Source organism: Chelonia mydas, chromosome 11, assembly GCF_015237465.2.
Source record: "Chelonia mydas isolate rCheMyd1 chromosome 11, rCheMyd1.pri.v2, whole genome shotgun sequence".
Classification (NCBI taxonomy): Eukaryota; Metazoa; Chordata; order Testudines; family Cheloniidae; genus Chelonia; species Chelonia mydas.
Genome location: NC_051251.2, coordinates 18,594,633 through 18,620,730, shown reverse-complemented (window position 1 = coordinate 18,620,730; position 26,098 = coordinate 18,594,633). Strand labels below are relative to the sequence as shown.

The 26,098-nt window shown below is 38.6% G+C and overlaps 1 protein-coding gene across 35 annotated transcripts in view; it reads right to left on the bottom strand.

The window, feature by feature from the left end:
- The window catches only part of R3HDM1 (R3H domain containing 1), a 165,554-nt gene that overhangs the window by 86,736 nt on the left and 52,720 nt on the right, over positions 1-26,098 (bottom strand). For 18 of the 35 annotated variants that reach the window (XM_043525034.1, XM_043525024.1, XM_043525022.1 and 15 more), the window contains exons 2-5: positions 18,006-18,214; positions 16,816-17,026; positions 6,910-6,951; positions 6,350-6,439 (exon numbers count right to left, since the gene is read on the bottom strand). In XM_043525034.1, coding sequence (XP_043380969.1) covers positions 6,350-6,439; positions 6,910-6,951; positions 16,816-16,986 — 303 coding nt within the window. In that variant the 5' untranslated portion in view covers positions 16,987-17,026; positions 18,006-18,214. The remainder of the gene's footprint in view (positions 1-6,349; positions 6,440-6,909; positions 6,952-16,815; positions 17,027-18,005; positions 18,215-26,098) is intronic. The other 17 variants (XM_043525041.1, XM_043525042.1, XM_043525045.1 and 14 more) reach the window with 1 other exon arrangement.

Below are 26,098 nucleotides of genomic sequence, written 5' to 3'. Positions count from 1 at the left end.
CAGGGGAATCTCCAGTAGAAGTAGAAAGGCTGTTTTGCTCTGTACTTGGCACTGGTGCAACCATTGTTGGAATACTGTGTTGAGTTCTGGTATTGATAATTTAAGAAGAATGTTGATAAATTGAAGACGGTTCAGAGAAGAGTCACGAGAATGATTAAAGGATTAGAAAATATGCCTTATAGTGACAGATGTAAGAAGCTCCTTATATTTAAATTTAACAAAAGAGAAAGTTAAGGGGTGACTTAACAGTCTAAGTACCTACATCGGGAACAAATATTTATTTAATAGCAAGCTCTTCAAATCTAGCAGAGAAAAGTACAACACGATCCAATGGCTGGAAGCTGAAGCTAGATCAATACAGACTGGAAATAATGCATATATTTTTAACAGAGAAATCTACTAACCACTGAAACAATTTACCAAGGGTTGTGGTTGGACTCTGAATAGCATACCTTATGGAAAAGTTACACTTGTGCAATAGAAGAAGCAACATTTTGACCTTAACATCTTCATTATGTAGTACTATAAGCTAATCCATATTGGATATTAATTTTTACCATGAAGTTGCAGTAGTATGTCATCTTTGGCTGCTTCTATGTTAGCCAGATAAGAAAACAAAACATTGTAGACACAGCTTAAGCATATACAGTATTTTATTCAGAAATGCTTTCCACATTAAAACTAATTTACATTACACAAGAAGTTAAATTCAACTAACTGGCAAGAGAGTTTAAAGATGAAGCGTATCACATTTGTGCTGTACTGCAAAATTGGACTGCAGCAATTGTTTTAAGGAGTGTGACAGGGTCGGGCCAAATGGCTATAGGAGAGTAACAGAGGGTAGATATTTAGCCCCAGGTAAGTAGGTCCCTTTTCCTGGGTAAGGTAACAGTGAAGGTTCCAGAACAATCAGGAAACCTTCTGGAGACAATTAAGACAGGCTGATTAGAACACCTGCAGCCAATCAAGAAGCTGCTAGAATCAATTAAGGCAGGCTAATCAGGGCACCTGGGTTCAAAAGGGAGCTCACTTCAGTTTGTGGTGCGCGTGTGAGGAGCTGGGCGCAAGAGGCACTCGGAGCTGAGAGTGAGAACGCGGACTGTTGGAGGACTGAGGTGTACAAGCATTATCAGACACCAGGAGGAAGGTCCTATGGTGAGAATAAAGGTGGTGTTGGGAGGAGGCCATGGGGAAGTAGCCCAGGGAGTTGTAGCTGTCACACAGCTGTTCCAGGAGGCACTCTAGACAGCTGCATTCCACAGGGCCCTAGGCTGGAACCCGGAGTAGAGGGCAGGTCTGGGTTCCCCCCAAACCTCCCAACTCCTGGTCAGACACAGGAGTCATCGTCCTGGACTGTGGGGGTTCAGAAAAACAGCCAAGCTGAGGGCTGCCGTGAAGCTCCAAGGCGAGCAAATCTGCAAATAAGCGCAAGACCCACCAAGGCAGAGGAGGAACTTTGTCACAGGAGTAACAAACAGAAGGACAAGTGCCTAAGCTTTATTAGCACTCCTCCACAGCTAATGCCTTCTACAACTAGCAAACTATCAAACTGACTAAGACATTGGTCATATCAAAGTCCACATTGTAACATAATTCATTGCATATTAAGATAACCACCTAGACTATCATGGAATAATACCAATCCCACTTCCCTCTTTCAGTCTGAAAAGATGGATATTTCGCCATTCAAGTACTTACAGACTTATCAAAACACCACTTTACCTATTCCTTTGTAAACTTAATAAACCGAGCTTCTTTCATCTCTCTCTGTAAAGCAGGGCTCTCCAGACCTCCAATAATTCTTGTAGCTTTTTTTTCTGAACTTTTTCCAGATTGTCAACCTCAAACTTTAATAGTGTGGATACCATGTTCCAGTAATATTCTCACTGATACCATATATAGTGGTAATACTATCTTCCTGCTTCAACTTGATATCCTCCTCCTTATACATCCAAGGACTGGAATTTGCTCTCTTAGCTGCCAGTTGATTATCCACCATGAGCCCTAATCCTTTTCTGAATCACTGCTATCATAAAATAATTCCTTATCCTATAAGTGTGATATGTATGTCTGTTTACCAGATATATGACTTGGCATTTAGTTATATTAATACACATTATGCTCAAGTGAGCCCAGACTACCATGCGATCCAGACTGCTCTGTATAACTGACCTGTCCTTATAATTATTTATCACTTCACCAATCTGTATCATCTGCAAACTTTACTAGCAGTGATTTATGTTTTCTTCAGTTGATTGCTAAAGATATTGAATACCATCAGGTCAAGAACAGACCCTTGAGGGACAGTTGTAGAAATGGGTCCCATTGACTGATGGCTGCCCATTGCAATTATTTTTTGAAGCTCTATCAGTTTAGCCAATTTGGAATCCATTGTGTGTTTTATATAGTGCTTTATTTTCATTCTAAAAACAGAATGTCATGTGATACTAAGTCAAAAGCCTCACTGAAGTTTAAATGCATTACATCAATAGTTACTTTTGCCAGTGAAACGTCTGCTCTCATGAAAAAACTGTATCAAGCTTGTTTTGACAAGCCAACTTTCCTTAAATCCATGTTGACTTGCGTAAGTTACACTGCCATGTTTTTATTTCTTGATTTTTTGAATCCTGTGCCACTGTCTCCATGATTTTTCCTGGGATCCATGTCAAGAAAGTTAGTCTATAATTATTAGAATCATCCCATGAGCCCTTTTAAAATATTGCCATAACTTCACTTTCTTCCAGTCCTCTGGAGCTTCCCCAGTATTCCAAGATTTGTCAAATATCAACATCAATGGCTCAGAGAGCGATTTCGCAGATTTTAAAATCTTGGATGGTAATTATCTGGTCCTACAAGTTAAAAGATATTTAAACTTTGGCAGTTTCTGTTTAACATCCTCCCGAGTTACTGCTGGAAGAGAAAATATTTCTTTATCACTGTAAACTGTTAATAAACTGTCCAGCTTCTTTCCAAATACAGAACAGAAATATTTATTGAACACTTCTATTTGTGCATCATTATTGACAATTTTAATGTCCTTATCTGTAACAGACACATACTATTGTTGGTATTTCTTTTGCTCCTCATAGTAAAAAAATTCCATCTTACTGTCCCCTTAATCTTAAGGCCATAGATTTTTTTTTAAACTAATGCCTTTAGCTTTCCTTATCAACTGGCTACATTTAACGATGGCTGAAAATAAGAGAAGCAAGGGAAAGTCAAGCAAGTGCACTACTTTACCATTGCATCCCACATCACAGTGACAATCTGCACACAACCTGGATCCAAAGCAGCAGCAAAGCTTATGAAACTGGAGGAGAGCTGAGTCCTGCACATTGACTTGGAGATAACAAATCCTGCTACTAGCTGGTGTATAGGCATAGACCATTTCAAGATATTGAACAGGGAGCAGCAGCACCTGTGCCTCCTCCAGAGTGAGCAGTCCTGCTAGAAGAGGAGGATGCAGAGAATGAGGCACTGCAAGGAGAAGCAGCAGTGCTAGAGCTGCTCTCTCCAAGGTAACAAAGCACAGCAGATCCAGCATTATCACAGGCACCTCCTAGCAGGCTGATCACACACACTTCACCTTCCCAGGTTGGAATAACTGAACTCAACAACTGGGAGAAGGTAAGGTTACTTATCTTTTATGGTAGCTGGAGTTCTTAGAGATGTTTTTGTTTGCTATGTTGCTCCACATGAGGATAGTATACACATGCACTTATGCACTTTTGACTGAAGATGTTTTATTAGCAGTGACCATGCCGTTTGTCTCCCCATGCTCTGCCCAGTCACTCCAGTTCCTTCTCAACCTCAGAGCGTGGAAGAACACCAAAGTTGAGGGGAAGGGAGTGGGTGATGGGGCATCCATAGAGACAAAATATGTTGCAAAACTGCAGTTATTGTACAAGGTAAGTATCCTCTCCTTTGTTCTTTGAATATATCTTCCCTATGGGTGCTCCATATAAGATGACTCCATCAGTGCAGAAGAGGGATAGTGGATTCTGTCCTAAGTGTAAAAGTGCTTCACCAGAGGCTCTGGTGTCTGCTCTGGAGGTATGTGTTAAGACATAGGATGGAGGAGTGGGGAAGGGGGCATGGTTGTCTAGTCTGGTGTGAAAGGGGATGGTGGTGTTCTCCTCCTCTATTCTCGGCTTCTGTTCCTCTGCAAGGACTTTTGAGGAGGACATGGAGGGGACCTGAGGTGTTGGTGGCTAAGAATCTTATGTGAGGTCACCCTGAAGACTGGGACAACGCAAGGGGCACAAGGGTTCCAAAATCCCACTGAGGAGGGGCATAAGGAGGAGGAGAAGGAGCAGGGCCCCAGGGTTTTCCTGTTGGTGGATTCCTGGACGTCTTGTCCTTCAGGAACACTCGAAGGAAAGAGGATGGAACGAGTAGACGGTGGAGCTTAGATGAATATTCTGAATCAGAGGATTTGTCCTCTTCTGTGTTCAGCAGTGAAGCTGAGGACATCAGTACCTTTGTATGAGGAGAGGATGGAAGGGGGGTACGGGGGTAGGGGATGTTGTGGTTCTAGGCTGGCACATGGGTGCAAGTGGGGAAAACCCTCCTGGTAGGGGAGGGAGAGTCCTCCTCATAGGGGACTCATGTTCCTCCAAAGTCTGAGGGCTCTTGTGTGAGAGGAACTGGATAATACTAGTGAGATGAGGACTGTTTTCTCCAGGTGAAAATCTCCAGCAGTACTGGGGGACAGTTACAGATGATCAGTCTGCATGTTCTGTGGAAGGTAGATCGGTACCAGGGAATAGAAGAGGATTTTCTTCATGAGCTCTTTACTCCTGAGGAGTCGTCCACTTGGAAGAGTCTGATGCCCCTACTGACTAATGAATTGTTCAGGGCTGTTTGGCGGTGGGCTTCTAGGTACAAGAAGCCTTTCTTAGTATGCTGATACCTTGGCACCATGACAGGTAGGAGCCTCAGTGGTATCCGCACAAGAATGCGAGGTTTCTTTGTTCCCAGATGTAAGAAGGGACTTCTCTCTTCTATCAAGGAGACTGGGGTCTCTTATATTTAGATGTCTTCTGAGAGACTGATGCTGTCCCCTGGCCTCAGTCTGCTGGCAATGGAGGGCTGGGAAGAGTCAGGGCCCCCAGATTTAAGAAGGCGCTCCATGAGCAGCTGTTTTAAATCAGTCTTCCCTCAGTTTGAGATCTGCTCTTGAAGCCAGAGCTGATCATGATAGGATGTGAGCCTCTCCAAGGCAGTGGAGGAATCTAGAGTGCTTGTCACTGTGGTGAAAGGACCTGTGGCAGATCTGGCAAGGCTTGAGTTCTGGGGTCTTGGGTATAACCCACTGGCTGAGAAGGCCCAAGCAAAAAGGGGGGCCCAACCTTAAAGAAAAAGGGGAACACTCCCTTTCCTCTCCCCTCCACAAAGCACAAACCATGTTAAGTGAAAACAATAATAAAATAAAGGAAAGAAAAAAATCTGTGTTAATTAGACAGACACTACAGAACTCAGTCTTGAGTTGCAGGTAGTTGAGAAGGAACTGGAGTGGCATGGGTCTGCTCCTCCCTCTATACATTTCAGGCAAGGCCCAGTTTAGTTACTAGCAATTAAGATCAATACCACTGTTAAAGCCAAAATGCAGAACTTCAAGCTAAACTGGAAACATACACCAGTTTGTTTAAAATGGCTCCTAAAAATAAGAAGCTAGCAAATTATTTTACTTTCTAACTATAAAACTGCTCTCTACTTTAGTATCTGAATGATTTCCAATAGTGCCTGAGCAATTTAAAACGTCTTCAAAAACATGTTAAAGTACTTGGGAATTAAAAATCAAAAACCAAACCAAAAAAACGTAAGCCACAATTCTAGGTCATGATGAAAAACAAACACTACTTTGGCCAAAGGACATTTTGCTCTTATGTTGTGCATTTAAAAAAAGCAGGGAAGAGGGAGGACATAAAGGATGGTCATGATTCTTTGCCAAATATTTGTGAAATAAGTATTTTAAAAATAAATATAAATCATTTTGTTTGCTGTTTTCGTGTTAAAACAGATCTAGCTGAAGGCTATTAAGTCTGACAGGGTGGGTGAGGTAGTATCTTTTATTGGACCACCTTCTGTTGATGAGAGACACAAGCTTTTGAGAATACACAAAGCTGATGAAGAGCTCTGTATAAGCTTGAAAGCTCGTCTCAGTCACCAACAGAAGCTGGTCCAATAAAATATATTACCTCATCCACCTTGTCGCTCTAATATCCTGGGACCAACACGGCTACACCACCACCACCAGCATACAACTAGTAAGTCTATCTTTCCAATATTCTTCGGAGAGCAAATGACTTCAACTAGGTTTCAGAAGCTTCAGTCACATGATTTTTACCTGAATGTCCTGTGATATTTCAGCTGTGGGAGGCGGTGGAGATTCTTCACACACAGCAAGGCCCCGAACTAGCTTTAACTTTGTATTTGACTAAAGAAAAGTATTTTTAATTAAAAACTAGACAAAAAAACAAATGTACATCAGAACACCTCACACTGATATTATTCACTCAATTTACTGCCAAATGCATAACGAATTGGCTGGAATATGTATGTTTAATATTGTAAAATAAAGTCAATCATTTTTGAAAGGGAAAAAACAGTCACAGCTTTGAGGTCATCAGATCACCACCACAACAGAATAATTTCAATTAATAAAAAAATAAAAGCAGCAGCGTTGGAAAGGCATTTCCTCTCTCTAGCAATAAGAAGCCACCAAAAATATAAAGGCAAACCACAAAAGCAGACAACTAGGCAAGACAAAAATCCAAAAGCAAAACAAAAAATTTTATTGCCAAAAATAAAGGCTATAACTAAACTCAAGGCATTTTTCACAAAGTGACAAGGCTTCATCAAACATGAAGGACTTCTGTAGCATGCCAGCACACACGTCTACTGTACCTTGGACCTTTTTCCTGTCTGTCCAAAAGACTGGACTGGCTGCTAAATGGTGGGCACAACAAAAAAAAGAGTTCATATTAGGCTTCATACTTAGACTGTAGGAGACATTTATTAATGAAAAATCTGCAGAGTAGAAAGAAAGTAGTTATTTATTAGATTTGATCATCATGTAAGTAAACACAAGTGTTTTTAGCCTGACGGTTGTGAGCTATCCCATTTTCCATGGGAAAAATCCCAGGCTTCTCATCTTCATTCAGCATCTTGCAAAACATGGGTATGGGGGGGAAGGGAAAAAAAAAAAAAAAAAAACACAACTTACCAGTTTTGTACAATTATTTTACTTTATAAAGTCAGGACCAGTTAACAGTCTTCGGCAAGTCCTATGTTTGTAGTTCTCATGGGGCAATTTCTTTGACAACATGACAAGAAAGTAGGTTTTATAATCCTGCTACTGCTCCCTGAAAACTCACCTAAAGAGCTGTTTATAAGAAGCAGTGCTATTTTGACAAGGGAAAGGAGTAGGAAATGGCCCACTAACCAAGCAATATTTCCTCTTTTCCTTTCCTCCTCCCTGAACCCAGTCAGAAAACCTGACATTTAAAGGAAGAACAGTAAAAAATTGTCTATTTTTATATAGAAAATAAAATTAACTTACTACATGTCTCTAGCTATTGCTATGCCTTCTCTTTCTTTCTGGCTTAACTCCACCTTTTCTTTATTCTTTCCTAGAATATATAGGGGTTACCAAACTTCTTCCACAGTGTGCACTACTTAGGGCTTGTCTACAGATAAGTTTAGCATCAATTTATCTGTAGTGGTTTAGAAACGGATGTAGCTAAATCGGTGCAAGCCCCAATGCGGATGCAGTTATACAGGTATAAAGGTGCTTATATTGGTATAGCTTATTGCTGTTTCTGAACTGATATAGTTAAATTGGTACAAAAACTGTGTGCAGGCAAGCCTTTGTACAAATTGTTTTGCAGACTACCTCCCCAACTGCTTATGTGGAACAGAAATTAATAGACAAGGAGTAACAACATTTTAAAGAAAATACTACAGACCCACTGAAAATTGGAGAATAAAAGTATTCAGATTTATTTTATCTCCAACCTACTGTCGTGATGCCATCAACAGAGTACCTAGTAGGGCATCAGTTTGGAATGAGTCTACAAAAGAGGGTAACTTCACTTCATAGACCTAAAAGAAAGGAGTGAGGGTGAAGGAGGTAATTTAAGATACTAGATTTGCTGAAATGCCTCTAATCACATGTACTTGGACATTCAGCAAAAGTAATGTCTGCTCTTCAATTTTTTTAAAAAATCACTTTTGCAGATCTTATCTTAAAAGCTTCAATAAACTCCCACCCGAGTTTTGAAAAAAAACATTCCCCAATGAAGTAGAGTACATCATAACAAAATGGAGGACATGTGAAAGGATTAGAATATCTCTGAATAACAAGTGTTATCAAGTGTTGCTGTCTCCCCCTGCCCCCACCAAATTAGGCCTTTGTGTTAAACCTAATAAAGGGCTATGCCTTAGTTGGTACAACTTTTGTAACAGTGTTGAACATGGAAAAATACTTAAGTGTATGCTCAATTCCTGCATTATGGAGTCTCTCTTCTGATTCATTAGAGAACGAAGCATGTACCAGGTTGAACAAAACAGTATTTCAGCATAACACAGAATGATACTTAAAAGAGCCACAGTGCAACTAGAGACCTTAACCATTCATCTACTGATGAAATTGTAATAATCATACCCGTATACACTAGAGTAGGGTTGATCATTTGACTGGTCCAAAATAATTGGTCAATTGATCGGTCAAATGTCGAAATGGCCAGTTATCTTAAATCACTAATTTATTAGAACACTAACAGAGACTGAAACTTTGTAGTGTCCAATAGGCTTAGTTGTACATAGAGACTTGGGCCTAATTGCAAAGGACAATTTAACTTAACTTTTTAAACAATTTAACTTTAACTTAATGGAGTTATTTTAACTCAAATATGGGAAACAATGAAATGAAGCTCTAAAATATGAAAACATCCAAAAATATCCATAATAAATTAGTATTCTACTATTATTTAACAGTGCGATTAAAACTGTGATTAATCACAACTATTTTTTAAAAATCTAGTTATTCTGTTGTGTGTTAATTGCATACATTAACTGTGATTGACAGCCCTAACTAACATCTTTCAGAGTAGCAGCCGTGTTAGTCCTGTAGTCGCAAAAGAAAAGGATTAATTGTGGCACCTTAGAGACTAACAAATTTATTAGAGCATAAGCTTTCGTGAGCTTCATGCATCCGATGAAGTGAGCTGTAGCTCACGAAAGCTTATGCTCTAATAAATTTGTTAGTCTCTAAGGTGCCACAAGTACTCCTTTTCTTTCTGTAACATCTTTGGGCAGGAACAGTGTCTTAACCTGTTTAGTGTGCTTTGTAAAACACCACGTACATGAATGGCCGCCCGGTATACAAATAAAGATATACTGTGACACATGGCCAGAAAGGGTTAAGCTTGCAGGCTAAATGACCCAGATTCAACCTTCAGGGGACACACTGGTAGATAATTGTTTGTGTTTTTGTGTGTTTACATACATACATACATATATATATACACATAATGTATGTGTATATATACATATACATACAACATTATTTATATATTTTATATATTATATAGTTAGAGGTTAATGTAATCAAACAGTTCCTGTCTATGCTGTATTCTGTTAATTCAGAGATCAAAAGGAGATCTAACATTTAAATGAACTGTAAAAATAGTGATATCACTGTATTAATCTCTCTTTGAAATGTATAGCAAATCACCTGCACATGGTGGAAAATGGGCAACTGCCTTATGTTAATCCCTGTAGCTAATTACCAGTGATGCTTAGGAAACCGGTCTACTTCAAAGTCTCCATGATTGCCCATTGTTCGCCTAAGGACTCCAAGCTGTCAAGAGAAGGCCTGGAACTGTATAAAGGTATCTTGGATCCTGATCCTTTTTATTTCCCTGCTTTATACAGGGAGAAGCTTGAGTCATAAGACTGAGATCTTTGGTCCCATCTGGATCACCCTGAATATGAACACTGGACTATAACCTATGGCTAATTCTGAAAGAACTCTTTGCAACTACAAAGCTCACATCTCTTCTATGAATCTGATCTCAGAACTGTACTTATGTCTGTATGTATACTGATCTTTTAGCCATACTCTTCTTTTTTTAAAAATTTCAGTTTAGTTAATAAGGATTGGCTGTAAGCATGTATTGGGTAAGAGCTGAAATATTCATTAACTTGGGAGGTAATGTGTCCGACCCTTTGGGATTGGTAGAACTTTCTTATATGATGACTAAGACTTTCAGTAATCATCATATTAGACTTGGGTGTCTGGGTGGAGGGCTAAGGCTGGGTTGCTTTAAGGTAACTGTTGTTGGCTTCTTGGTAACCAGTAAAAAGAAAAAGGAGGACTTGTGGCACCTTAGAGACTAACAAATTTATTAGAGCTTAAGCTTTCGTGAGCTACAGCTCACTTCATCGGATGCATACAATGGAAAATAACCAGTAAGGTATTATAGAAGCTGTTTTGTTAGGGCTTGGTAAATCTAAGTATTGGCATATCCATGACTGTCTGCCCCATTCTTTGCAGTTTGCCCTAATTACGTAACCCCACTGTGGCTCCCCTGGGACCCCAGTCACATATACATATAATGTTTATTCTAGAAGAGTCCAATCAAGATGCTTAACTTTCCGGTAGTTAATCTCCTCCTCCCTCCGCCCACAAGTGGCATTAGCATATAGTAAACTGAGTTATCAAGACATTTAAGTAAGCACCATGATACTATCAAAAACATAGGCTGCTGTCTGCATCAAGGCATTCTTGTTGGAATATCTAACAATATTTGGCCACAGTCAGATAACCAGACAATTGACCAGCTTGCAAGCCTATACGAGAGAGTCAAGTAATCAAACAAATTCACACAAACTAGAAATGTTTTCCAGCCTCTGACAATAAGCTTTTATTAAATCTGCACATTTACCCATATGTATGCAGGGTTTAAAGGCTCAGCCAAAGCAGTTACACATATGAAACTATAAATCAGTGCTGGGAACACAAAACCACACCCCATAAAACAAGGAGTTCACTAAATTGCATTTTCAAAGGCGCCGATAATACCAAAAGAATGACATAGTCCAACATGGAAGTTACCCACAAAACCCAATACAATAAATGCACTCCGTATTTCATTAAGCAGAGTTACAGTAACCAATTACAACTAAATTAAATAGCCAGTGTTAGAAAGCACTTTCTTCATCATCCAGTTAAAGCCCCTGTATCAAGCATAATTTTAAAAAGTTAAGCAAGTCTCAAGACACTGTGAAATACAACTGTGCACAGAAGGTAACAATTGCCTTAAGTTTCAGGTGGAAACAGCAAGATTTTGATATCCAAACGCACAAATACAGATACATTGGTCACCAACAAATAACTTATCTCGAGAGAGTTACAGTCTGTTTCTCTCTGCTTACGTGAGATTTAACTCAATACACATTACTGTGCTGGGGAGGCAATAAGAATGTATAGGATAATTCTCAGATTGTGGATACGGAAAATAGCAGTGCAGATACCGCGTTGACGAACAGAACAAATAATAAAAAGGTGAAGAGATCAGTTTAGGTAACAACAGATGGGATTCTCTTATTTGACTAAATATACACATGAATTCTCCATAATCAAACCACAAGACACTGTGACTAAGGACAGGCTCACACTACAGACTTCTGCAGGCACTGCTGTGTCAGTCAGGGGTATAAAGAAGTGTGCTCTCTGGCTGATCTAGCTGTGCCAGCAGAAGTCTGAAGTGTAGAGATAGCTACATTGGCAAAGCTGTCAGCTTATTTCACTCATGGAGAATGGTTTTACCATACCGGCACAAGCATTTGACTGGCAGAGTATACTAGGACTCCTAAACAAGTAAGACACTCCTAGTGCAGACACAGGCTAAGACACATCAACAACACAAGTGACATGCAGTTCACACTACATTCACATATTTTTAGGCACTTTATTCACAGACATTTCTAACGCACTCAGCACTGTGTTACATGAATGTTGTCATGGGATGGATGGGGAGGGAGAGCAAAAATTGGTCATGAAAGTTACACCACACCACATTGAGGAGCGCTGACCAGGTGGCAAGAATGCATAGGTGGCATTTCTGTCTCATTTATTTGATCACAGACAGCGAAAATGGCTGTGATTTCAGGATTTTATCTATTGATTGATTGATACACAGAGACGCATTTAACAGCATGGAAGATGGAGCCCTGAGATTAGTCTAGAAGAAAAGGCTTCACCCCCCCCACACACACACTAACAAAAGTCAGAGGTAGAAAATGAAGGAAGGAGAAACAAGGGAGTATTTAAGGCACCCAGGGATGGAGGTTGTGGAATTTGTGTTGGAGAGAAGGGATGAAGTCCAGGTACAGAAAGAGATATTTGTTTAAAAATTAGATTTCTAAAATTTCATCTAATTCTGTCAAGAAACTGAGAAATCTACATAGCCATTGAAACCCCAAAATGTAATTATAAATCTTTAACACAGAATTTGTCTTGTCTATTTTATATAATGCATGCATAAGTGTCCTAGCTCCATACCTCGCACAAGCTCTCCCTCCACCACTTGCACTGCTTCCTTTCCACTACCTCTCTCACCAGTTTCCCCAATGAGGCTATCCCCTTCCCCAATCTCAAATAGACAGTGAGAGCCTTCCATTCCCATTTTTTCTTTGTTAGTGCCAGCGTGGGTTTTTACGTTACTTCTGTGATTGATTATTCACAGGGTAATATCACATTCACTAATTAACAATTATTTTTAATGCATGGATGACAGTGTATTTATGATTGTAGCCCACGTACAACATAAAAACCTTAAGATACACTAAAACAGGCTGTTTCATGCAGTAAAAATCTATAAGCCAACATGAATGATTCCTGGTAATCATTTTTCAAAAAATGGTTAAAAATGCCATATGTTCTAACCGATAGACTACAAGGCGGATTCAAGCAAAAACCTTGTGATAACTTATGCACTATTTAGGGCAGAGATAGTCTTCTCTTTTTTGGAAAGCAGAATGCTCTAGTGCTACCACATTTTTAATAAATATTAAAATAATTACTACTATTATTATGGTGCATATTGTAGGATTGCTACAGTGTAACAGAGAACAGAACAATCAAGTTTTCAGGCAACTCATAAAATGCGTTAATAGCATCTTTTGACAAAATATACCATTCCTCAAAATAATTGTGCATACAATATTTTTACGGTATAGACTCATGTCCCTATTAGTTCACTCACTGACCAATAAGAAATTAGCATACCCAAGCACAATATCTTAATGGATTCTTTCTGTAAAACTGCTCTTTCACAGAAGTGCCTCACATTTCAAAGCCTGTTTAAAAACAACTTGAGGGTCATGAGAGAAAAACTGGACAACTTTAAAAGGTGATTGTCCTTCCCAAATTATAAACTTAAGGCTTCACTATGCTAAATCCTTACAATCATGGGTGGGCCCCTTATACAACGTATGTAAATGGTTATATATTGGAGCAGCCAATTTGTTATGTGCTCTACTAAACAGAGGAGAACATAATTCCTGCCCTTCAACTAAACAGATGAACTAAACAATGGCTTTATCACAAGCCATGGAGTAAATTAATTTTAATTTTTTTTAAATAAATCATACATACAAGTGTAACGTGATTTTGCTGGCAGATTAATTTTGTAGGCTGAGCAGAGAAGAGGATTTTAAGAATGGATTTGAATGGACTGAGACTACTTGCTCCTCCAGGATAAGGCGCACATTCTAGGCCAAGAGGCCAGTATGATGGAAGGAACAAAGGATATGTCTACACTACCACATAATTTATGTCGCTCAGGGTTGTGAATCAGCCACCCCCGAGCGACATAAGTTAACTAAAAAGAAAAGGAGTACTTGTGGCACCTTAGAGACTAACCAATTTATTTGAGCATAAGTTTTCGTGAGCTACAGCTCACTTCATCGTATGTATCCGAGGAAGTGAGCTGTAGCTCACGAAAACTTATGCTCAGATAAATTGGTTAGTCTCTAAGGTGCCACAAGTACTCCTTTTCTTTTTGCAAATGCAGACTAACACGGCTGTTACTCTGAAATAAGTTACACTGACCTAAGCGCAGGTATGGACAGCGCTATGTGGGGGGGGAAGGGGGGGAGCTTCTCCCATCTACATAGTTACTGCTGATCAGTGCGAGTGGATTAATTAAAGTCGACAGGAGAACTCTCTTACAGCAGTTCAGCTGCATCCAAGCAGCCTGAAAGCTTTGGGAGAGTTGCAGGAGCAGTTGAAGGCAAAGGGTATGGAGGGATAAGGGCAGCAAATGACCAACAGTAAAAACAAACAAACAATGTAGCAATGGATCCAAAACGGTCTTCTCCAGTGATTTTCACTGCATTTGATTAATTTATTCATACACTACTTGAGAAGACAGGCAACACAATTCAGGCACTCTTGAGGAGACTGATGAGTCACTTTTCTTATTCAAATTGTGCTTGAAGTGCAAATAAATTAGTTGTCACACTGCAACTCACATGTTCTGGTATTGGGATCCCTACTGTCATGGATATTTAGTTTCAAAATGTCACCACTGGCTTCTAGAATTGGGAAGAGTCAATTTCACTACATTAGGGAAGGAAGGGAGCAAAGAAAAGTGAGTGTAGAGAGTGCATTAAAGTAATCACTATTCTTCATGCAATAATATTCTGGCTACTTTACCTAATAATGGGTGGTTGATGGGAGTTGTGGAAGAAGTTTTCAAGGGAGCAAGTGTGATGCTGTGAGAGGACTGACTTTCACCAGCAGTAGTATATTCCTCATGAAGAGTTGCTTTCTGTGCTGTCCAGCACAGGAGCAGTAGCACCAACTAACTGATTGGACATGAAAGCCACACCTTCCAGAGCTTTTCAGGTCTGGAAACCTAGCCAAAGGGATTTAATTTTGTCAAGCTGCTGCTGGAGTGTGTAAAATGAACCTAACTTAGGAGAAAGAAAAGGAGTACTTGTGGCACCTTAGAGACTAACAAATTTATTTGAAAATAAGCTCACGAAAGCTTATGCTCAAATAAATGTTAGTCTCTAAGGTGCCACAAGTACTTCTTTTCTTTTAGCCAATACAGACTAACACGGCTGCTACTCTGAATCCTAATTTAGGAGAGAAATTCTTTTACAGGTGTTATCTAGAAAAAGCTCTGAAGCTCTGTATTTGCTAAACAAAATAAGAGAACTAAAAAGTGAACCTATTTCTAATCAACATTTGACTAAAAACTACTTTGCAAAACTCAGAGTATGTCTCAGTGGACTCTCTCACCAAATAATTTCTCTGGTTAGTCTTCATCTGCACTTGAATGTACAGTAAATATATATGTTGCCTCTCACCTCCTATCATTTTAGAATGTAAGCTCTTCAGGACAGTGACCATTTCTTTGAATACAACTGTTCAGTACCTAGCACCACGAAACCCTGATTGTGATTGTCGTCTGTGGACACTACACTTAATATCAATATTGAACATTAACTAGCAAGGCTGTAATGTTGTATGGAGCAGGACTTTTTGCTGTGCATTTGTATACTACCTAGTACGACAGGTACTAAGTCTCCAGCCTAAGTCCATGACAAGGCTTCTAGGGACTACAGAAATACAAATAGATTGTCTTTGGCACATGAGGGGACATGTGGCTTTTCATTTGCCTAGACTAGGACCTGAACATGCAGAGCAGCTTGTTTTGAGATATTTTACCTATCATTTGAATTTCAAACACCACTTCTCAAGACTAAAAGTATGCTGTGGTAAGAAAGGAATATTTACCATTCACTCTACTGCCTGCGTGTTTAATTTTGTTTATTTTTAAAAGAGAGAGATTTATTTCTCTCAGATCCCCATTGGATATCTGATTAGGCAAACCAGCATAGCAATGATAGCAGCTAGCAATTTGTTTGGCTAGTGTTGGGCCAATTTACTAGTAGTGGCTTATATTACTCATGTTCTACATGGGAGATGAAGGGTATCCAGTTTGTTTGGTTTTTTAAAACGTTATTTTTTCTTGCTACCTCCATGCCCCAACCCTGGATTCAGTCTTGATGAAGCTAAATTGATATTAAACTCAAATTAAAGTGTGTCACAGCATTATTACTATAGTCTTGTACAGGGCCTGTGAGCACGTTGCACAGTTGAACCAGACACCAGAGCTTCCTTCACCCAGAATAATCTTCATGAGAAGATTTTTGATTTGTTAAATTATGGAGTTTTTAAAAACATGTATTTTCTCAGCCTAAATAAAACTGAATGCCAGGACCTATTCACAACTTTTAGCACTACAACTGTGAATCAAAATACCTGGGAAACAGCTTAAAAAGGAACAAACATCAATGGTAACTTCACTACAAAGTAAATGCTCAACTTAATAATGTCTATACTGACAATGGGGAAAATAAAAACAAAATAAAGATGTTGCCTCGTCCCTCTACAACATGGAAAACTCAACTTCCTGCAACAAGTTCAAATGAGCTCAAAAGGAAATACTACTACAGATAAAAGGCTAGGGTGTTTTTCCTCCAGTGAGAAACTCGCAGTTTGCCTCTAGCCTATTCAAAAATAGCTATTAAGCATGCGTATTGATAGAAATAGGAGGGTGTGGGGGTAGTAAAGGAGATTTTATCCTCCAGATTCACCAAAACTGATGAAGGTTGCTTGGCCTTTACTTATTACATATTTCCTAGTCAATCACAAGACGTAGTGGCAGAGAAAGAGAAAGAACTGTGTTTACCATAATATACTGATGAAAAATAAGGAGAGAGACTTCTTACCGGCATATCATTTGTGTTGTCTGTACAACTTTCATCGTTTTCTACTTGAATCTGCTCATGGCTTCTTGATTTTATAATGTTTTCGACTGGGGTTGTGTCTTTAAATTCTGCCTCTGAACCATTCATTGTATCAGTTTCATCCTTTAGAGTAACAGTATCAGACATCCTCATTAGAGAAGGTTACTTTAAAATTCTACAGGAAATAAGGAACCTTTAAGAGGAAAAAGAAAAAGTATGTATATTTACTCTATAGAGCTGAAATTTTTACTAATTCAAGAAGATTTACACACACACACACACACACACAGTACTTTCAACAGACTTTGCCACCAAAAGGACATTTTCCCCACCAATTTATTTTTTTCCCGCTCACGTCTTGGGTCATCATGAACGAGCATTCATTTTAGTTCTATCACCTTAATCCAGATGCTTATGCTACAGGTGCACATTACAAAAGAAAAAAAGGCATGAACTAAAAGTTTATTCTAGTATATCATGGTAGACCCTTGACTAACTCCCTGTATATATCTTATACATCAGCGTTTTCATATACACCACCAGGTTTCAGTTCTAATATAAGAAATTGAAGTTCCTCTAATTCAAAGGCAGAATGTTGATTTGAAAAACTATAGGGAACTGGTCTGGTGGGTCAGTAAGCCAACAAAATGAACTACCGTGCAAGATTCACAAACTGAATGAAAACTTCCGTATTGTCTGTTTCCCAGTCAACTACAGTCGACAAGAACAATTGTAGATATGACGTTACATGTCAAAGGTAATGAAACTGGTCACTGCAAATGTCTTAATTACCAGAAAGAGAGACAGCATTGATGATTACAATGGTGGAGAAACAGTACATTAGATGATGATGTACAAGAATAATATAAACATTCCATAGTTCAAATAAATATCTGAAGTCACCATCCTGCCCGAGTCACAACTTCTTGCACTGCCAGTTGTCAGGAATGTATGAAAACAATAAATCTACACTTCATACAAAACAACCAACCCCCACACCCCCCGCCCACAACCCGCCCCCCCCAAAAAAACCCAAACACCCTCCCCACACACAATCACCCTAGGTAGAATGAACTTTGATTTTATTTTTACATTTGAGGGATTTTAATTAAAAATAGAAAAATCTAGAGCACAGTTTATGTCAGTCACATCCAATACTTGTTCCTTATTACCTGATGTATCCTACAGATTTGGAATTGTGGTCTCCCACAAAAATACAATAAAATAATCCAACGGTCCTTTTCACAGTCATCAACCAAGATGTCAGTTGTAATGAACCATCTGGAATATGGCAGGAGGAGTCCCATGTCCTTGTCACCAGTGTAGAATCCTGGACTGAACTATACTGTCTTGGATCAAGAATACCATCCCTTTTAGATGCCTAAAACAGTAAAAACAGTTCCATTGATAACTTCCATTAATGAAAATCTGGAATATTTCTTGTAAAACTAAAAACCAAACAAAGTTAGCATTTTTCCATTTCCATTCAATTTTGTCATTTTTGTTCTACTTATTTAAACTGGAAGAAGCTGTAATGTTTTTTACCAATTTGTAAGCAATTCCCAAAGTACAAATTAATAAGTAGTTACAATAAACATATCAGTATGCCTAGTTACATCAGGACAAAGTAATGTCCCTATGCCACATAGCTATTTTTCTGGAATTGGGCTGTAATAAAGAATTCTTTCAAATATAAATATAAAACTTGGAAAAAAAATAAATAAATAGTTACTGGCAGTTGAAACTCATACAACTCTTGGCAGGATTATTCCTGTAAAAGCACCATACGCAATTCATATTACAAGGCCACATCATCCCCCACAGATCCACCTCAGGTACCTTCTACATGCTTCCCAAGATACACAAACAAGTGAACGCAGGCAGACATCATATTTCACCATAACACTCTTACTGAAGGAATATCAGGACTCTAAAAGCCATCCTATAACCACTCAAGCCAGTTTCCTCCAGGACACAACTCACTTCCTCCCACAGAATGCCATCTTTGCCCCCATGTACATCATCTCCCTACACATCAGTGTCCCTCACAAAGATGGCATCACTGCCTGCCTCAAACATTTACCACAAATATCTACCGTAAAACAAGACAATGGACAACACTCAAATATCTCCCACAAACATATCACCAAACTCATCCATTTCATCCTCACCCTTAACAACTTTACATTCAACAACACACACTTTGTCCATACTATGGGAACAGCCATGGGTACTAGTATGGCTCCCTGATTTATCAACCTTTTCATAAGCCACATTTGGAAAAATGTGCCACAAACTCAATGATATACCTGACATATATCAATGATACTTTCATCCTCTAGATAGAGGACCAAAAACTCCCTCATCGACCATCAAACTTTCTCTAGAACACTCCCACATAAGCAGCAACTTCCCAGACACCACAATCAGTTTCAACAATAGAACTGTACAGACAACTACTGTATATACAAGAAACCCACTCCCAGAGTTGATTTGATTTAAATCATTAGTCACGAAGACTCGATTTAATCATGGTTTTCTACATAAAAGTGCATTCTTATTGGTTGTTATAACCTTAATACACATTCTTCACAACTCCTAGATAGATGTAGGTTTCATTTTTAGAAGGTACAACACTATACATTTTTAAACAGTGATTTATTTTGAAAACTTGTCAGATTAATTTTACAGCTATATCAGAAAATGAATGATTGTTTGGTTATTTCATTTACCAAAAGGTAATTGAAGCAGATATTTATGAAGTCATTGGGAGGTGAACTATCATTAATATTTTGAGGATTTTCTTAATATGCTGTATTAGGAGGACACCACCACCAGACAGACATTTAAATTTATTTACACTAAAACAACAACGTTAATTATTCTGGATTTTTTTCTTCAACAGGAAACGTATTTTAACAAAAAACGAGCAAATGTCCCTCACTTCTCACATTTATCTCCAGACTTTATTTAAATCTGATTTTTTTTTTGACAAAATGCTTTGAGAAAAAAAACCTGATTTTTTATTTTTTTGAAATCATTGATTTTCATCCATCCTGATCACCACACTTTCCTCCACAGATGCATCTATCACCCCAAAACGCGCCAAGAAATTTTACAGTCAGGCATTCAGACACCATAGAACATGCTCCGAGGAGAAAATCTGGGATATACACTTAAAACTGCCTTCACCAAACAAGGACACTCCACCAGAAAAGTAGATCACATTATGGGTTGGGCCACCCAAATATTCTGAGACAACCTGCTTCAATACAGGAACAAAACACAAAAAACACAAAACCCCAACATACTCCCAAGTTGTCACTTACCAGCCCACACTGGAACTCAAACAGCTTATCAGACAATTACAACCCATACTTAATGGGGACCATAGCCTCAAAAATCTTTCCCGAACACCTTCTTCTGGCCTTCAAAACACCCCACCACCAATAGAAGCAAGCTTTCCACAGACCAGGATATATCAACTCAAAGCGGCACCAGACTCTGCCGAACAGACGCAAAACCTGCAGACATATGTCCACTGCTACGACAATCAATACTCCTCCACCATACATCTTTCAGGATCCATGCGTCCTATCCTGCTCATCACAACATGGGGTATACATCAACCAGTGCATTAAATGACCCAACAACCATCTGTGAGTGAAATCAGACAACCACTGAACTCTCGAATTAATTCACACAAACATGATAAAAAACAAAAACACCCTATCACCTGTGGGTGAACTTGTTTCACAAAAAACATTTATTCCATATCTGACCTCAGTCCTCGTCCTCAAAGGAAACCTGCATAACCCCCCTTCAGAGAACGAGCCTGTGAGATTAAATTCATAACTCTACTAGGCACTAAAAATCAGACTCAATAGAGACACCGGTTTTATGTCTCTCTACAACAATCTGTAAACCCACTAAACCCCCTTTTTTGTCTTATGACTGCATAGGTGAATTATGCACTTCATCTTGAATGGTCTCTTGTAACATATGTTAACTCCTTATGCTTAACAATCTGTTCCACCTTTATTTAGCTGCAATACACTGAGCACCTTTCCCAGATCTGAAGAAGAGCTCTGTGGAGCTCAAAAGCTTGTCTCTTTCATCAACAGAAGTTGGGTCAATAAAATATATGACCTCACCCACCTTGTATTTTGGCTACAAGAGACGTTGTTTTGTTCAATACAAAGCAATTCAACTCTGGCCAGTATTTACAAATCCTAGAGAACTGTTGCTCTGTCATCATCTCTCTTTCTAGAAGTTCTCATCAAGAAAAACAGCAGTTTTTAAATTTGAAATAGTAAGTACAACGAAACCTCCAGCATCAAATCAAAATATAATCCACAAACATGATAGAGAAGGAAGCATTCAAATAATGAAAAGATAATCATCTCAACAATTCAGTTGAATCATCTCAACAATTCAGCTGAATGATTCAACGGTCTGATGCCATAAGCATGTGATAATAAGTGTATTTTAAAAAAAATCAGTTATTTAAGAAAATGAGGATATCAGGTTTGTGTTAGATGGAGGTAAATCTGGCTCTGTCATGAGAAACAGTAGACAAGTTTGTTGAATAGTTATAAATACAAATTTATTCAAAAGAATTGAAAAAACGGTTAGAGAATTATCTTTGGAATCATGTGATTTAAGAGTCATTCCATGCTGAGGGCCAAATCCTGCAAGAGGCTGAATACATTTAGTTAGACATTGAGCACCCATGGCACAATAGGATGAGGTCGCATTTAGCATCTTGCAACATCAGGGAATTAGACAATGAAACATATTTCAAGATGTACAAAGCAAATGTTGGTGGTTTCATAACCTATGATGAAAAGTTATGTTATGGTACACTATTATCCGTGTTCTGAAAAACAAAACAAAAAACACAAAAAACTGTGTAGATCTAACACCATCACAAAAAAATAAAATGTACCCTAATGCAATGGAAAGGGAGCACCTGAAGAATATATTGACTTTTCATAATACTATGGGGAAAAAAATCCACACCATATTTTTAAGGAAGACATATAAATAAGAAGATAAGTGGGGTTATAATAAAAGGAAGCAAAGGTTGTGGGCCTAGTAGATTTATCCTGTTAGACAGCTCCTTGCATCCTTCTAATTCCACATCTTAATAAATAATCAAATAAATAATACCTTCTTATACTTATCATATACACTTACATACACTGGACTCTTTTTACCCATTACAAGTGCAGCCAAAGTTTGGTCTAGAAGGCAACAGCTCTTAAACAATACATAGCAACACATCATGGTACTTTAGTATAAGAAATGAAAAACACTGTACCAATAGAAACTATGGAGATAGAAATAAATCTCCGAGGCACTGCAATTAACATCCTCTCTCTCACAAAAAGTGCTAACAGATTTTTATTTATCACCAGTGGTCAGGAACTTGGTTTTACATATCATCTGAAAGACAGCACAATGCCCCCTAATGTTACAACTGAAGCATTTCCTCAGAGGGAGGAGCACAATGAATTGAATCAACAGCACAACAAGCTGCAGAACCAAGGATTACACGCAGGCATGACCAAATCTGATCACACTTAGTTTATGAAATTTGATGAGATATGCAGTCCGAGGTGATATGTACATATTAAGCCACTACGATCCATGTACTTTACATAGTCAGGACTCCAAGACATATTGCCCCATGTTAAGTACTTTTAAAGCAGATCATTGTTTTTGAAAACTAGATAGCCAATCAAGTACCTACCACAGTGAATATATATTTAGAAATGCTCATTAATGCTGCTTCTATTCTCCCCACCCCAGCTCTTCCATATACCCGTTTTATTTACTCTGTGCAGAAGAGTCAAGCTCTTAACCTACAGTGGATTCAAAATGGAATCGAGACACAGCTACCAGAGCTTCCCTACATTGTGAATTAAGACAAATTAACTAAACATCCACGTTGACGCAGTCATTCAGAAGTAAAGTGGTCTTAGTTTTCTGTAGCTTAATCTTCCCTCCTTTCATAAATGTGTCTGTTCAGGCAAATCCTCAGAGCCATCCTTCCCAGTGCTTGTAAGAAAATCTCCTCCCCCCGCATTTTTTTGCAGGAGGAGGAGGGGATTGGGATGGGAGAGAGGAATGGGACAGAGATTAGCCAATGCCTGTGGGTTGTTCATAGGTTTACCTCAACTAGTTTGGGTATGTTAAAACGACATCTGAGTAAAGACAAAGCCTCTCAGAGAAAGGACCTTTGAGGATTTATCTGTTTAAGACTTGCCACAAGAGCCATTCTAAGTTTTCTCTCTGTCATTCATTCCAGAAAATTTAAAGATCATATATACATCTAAAAATGTGAGTATCTTTCCTTAGGGTTCTTGAGAACTAGTAGATACATTTTTTTAATGTGAAGGGAAAGCGAAAAGAACTGGCTAAGAGAGGAAATTCCTTAGACACACCTTGTACTAATGGAAGACAGAATGAACATTAACAGAGAAGCATTTCACCCAACCTGGACAGACTTGATGGCTGCAAGAAAACAACTTTTAGGATTCAGTCCTTCGTAGATAGAGGCTAAAAGGAGAGCACTGCCAGCTTAGGAGGGTAAGACTATGGCCCTGTTTTGATAGTCAAAGGGTGTATTTTTCCATAGTAATGGGTCAATCGAGTTAACACAGAATGATTGAAAATCCCTGTCAAGATGCACACTAGCACTTCTGAAGCAAAGCTGCCTGTATTTTTAGCCTATGGAGGGATCCTAAAGCAGGCAGAATCGATAGGTGCTACTATGATAGGAAGCACAGGGACCCTGTATTTCAGATGCTTGGACCCCCTTCTGAGCAGCTTTTCTAAGGGCACATCTTCACTGACAATGTTAAAGCGCTGCCAAAGCAGTGCTTTAACGTGGCTTGTGTATTCACCACATAGCGCTGGGAGCTCTTCCCAGCGCTCAAAAAACAAAAAACAAAACACCTCCACAAGGGTAATAGCTCCCAGCGCTGGTGCACTGTCTACACTTTACAGCACTGAAACGTGCAGTGCTCAGGAGGGTGTTTTTTCATACCTCTGAGCAAGAAAGTTGCAGTGCTGTAAAGTGCCAGTGTAGACAAGCCCTCAAAAACAGGAGGATCCGTGCAAGAGTAGAAGCTGCTGCCATTACCCCATGTGGAACAGCAGAGAAGAAACTAGAGCTGTGGCATGAGTAGTCCAGCAGAGGGCACCAAAACTCTACTGCACCCTGACTAGGATAGCTTTTGCCTGCTGATTTGCAAATCAAGGACAAATCTATACATTATGAGTCAGCGTCTAGGACACTAACATTTTTTTGTTCTCCCTCTTTTACTTTACTTCCCCATTGTTCCTAATATGTGGGTTATTCTACAATTGTTCTGAAATTAACCCCATGATGCAGGATGCAGCCAGTTCTGTTTAGCTCAATATTAGCAGGCCATGTGTTCCAAGTTTCTTTGAATCATCATCCAGCTTGTGTATATAAAATACTTCAACATGATTGTTTGATCTCACCTATACTGCTTCATTTGAAAGAATATGCCACACTGCCCAATGCAGTTAGAAAAAGTTAATACAATATCCCAGCATTATGCAAATTCATCTCCTTCCTTTTCCAAAGTGTTGGCACGTAGAAAGAGCTTTGTGGACATGGACTCTACAGATGTGCTCATATTTCAGATTTTTTGAGGCAAGAATGAGTATAGCAATTGAGACGAGAGAGCATTAGTCTGGACCCTATAATAAACTATAACTTTAAGAACATGTAAACATTAAAATTAATACAGTCAGCTTAGAGGATTTCTTAGATAAATCCTTTAGTCATGGGCATGTAGATGCAAAAAAAAAAAAAAAAGTTATATGTAAAATTCTTACAGGTTTATATCAACTGGAAGGCTTTGTGCAAATTTATCCATGTTGTACCCCAGTGACTTCAAAAGATTTACATCCAGGATGAATTTTGATCTTTTTACCTCTACTACTAATTACACAAATATATTCTTTTCAAAAGTTCAATATAACCCAGGATAGCTTAAATCACTATACACTGCATTAATATTAGAAGCTATTTTTATTTGATAACTACAGTTTAATATTTATGAATATACATTTCAAAGACACATACAGTAGAACCTCAGATTTATGAGCACCTCAGGAATGGAGGTTGTTCGTAACTCTGAACAAAATGTTCAGAAGTTTACAGCTGAACATTGACTTAATACAGCTTTGGAACTTTACTATGCAGAACAAAAATGCCGCTTTTAACCATCTTAATTTAAATGAAACAAGCCCAGAAACAGTTTCCCTACCTTGTCAAACTTCTTTAAACTTTCCCTTTACTATTTTAGTAGTTTATATTTAACACAATACGTATTGTATTTGCACTTTTTTTTTTGAGAGGGGGAGGTGGTTCCTGATGCTGCCTGATTGTATACTTCCAGTTCCAAGTGCAGTGTGTGGTTGACTGGTCAATTCATAACTCTGGTGTTTGTAACTCTGAGGTTCTACTGGATAATGGTGAATCATAAAATACTGCATTATTACTACTATTTTTCTCAAATGAATTAAGACTAGGATGTATTACACTATGTACATTATAAAAGTCTTATTGCCTAAGACATCTAGAGAGAATTTTAACAAATCCAGCTGGACAGAAATGGCTTAGTTTACCATAAGGTCTTGATAGGTGAGAGCCTCCAACCTCTCTTTGGACTGATATGTAAGTTTTCCTTCTCTCTTGGTTAAGGAATTAGAGTCCCAGGACGATGATTCTGGTTAGTCTTAGGTCTTTATGTACTTATGAACGGTACTAGTAAGCAGCACTATTTTATCTACACCTCACATCAGGGAGAAAACCACCACCAGATAATCGAGTATATTTTTAAAAATCCCCAAAATCCATCAAGGAATGTGATCATCCATCGCTGTCCAATTTCCAGCCAGAAAGTCTTGAATTCATTGATCTTTCCAACAAAGTAGAACAAAAACTCACCATAATTTGATATACTTGGGTCTGAGTCTGAGTGAAAGCAGTAAGCAAGCGTGAGCTAGAGGTTATTATCTGGAGCTGTTCAGCCAATCAAGAATTTGCCAATGTGACTGAGGGGCAAAGGTAGTTCAGTCTGGACTCCTTCATGGCTGCAAAGCATATTTGCACAAACTTCTTGCACTACTATTGATTGGATTGAGAAAGAATGTTCACTTACCCTACACAAAGTAAATTCATTACACAAAGTAAAACTATTTCCTCATGTTTATCCCCCCC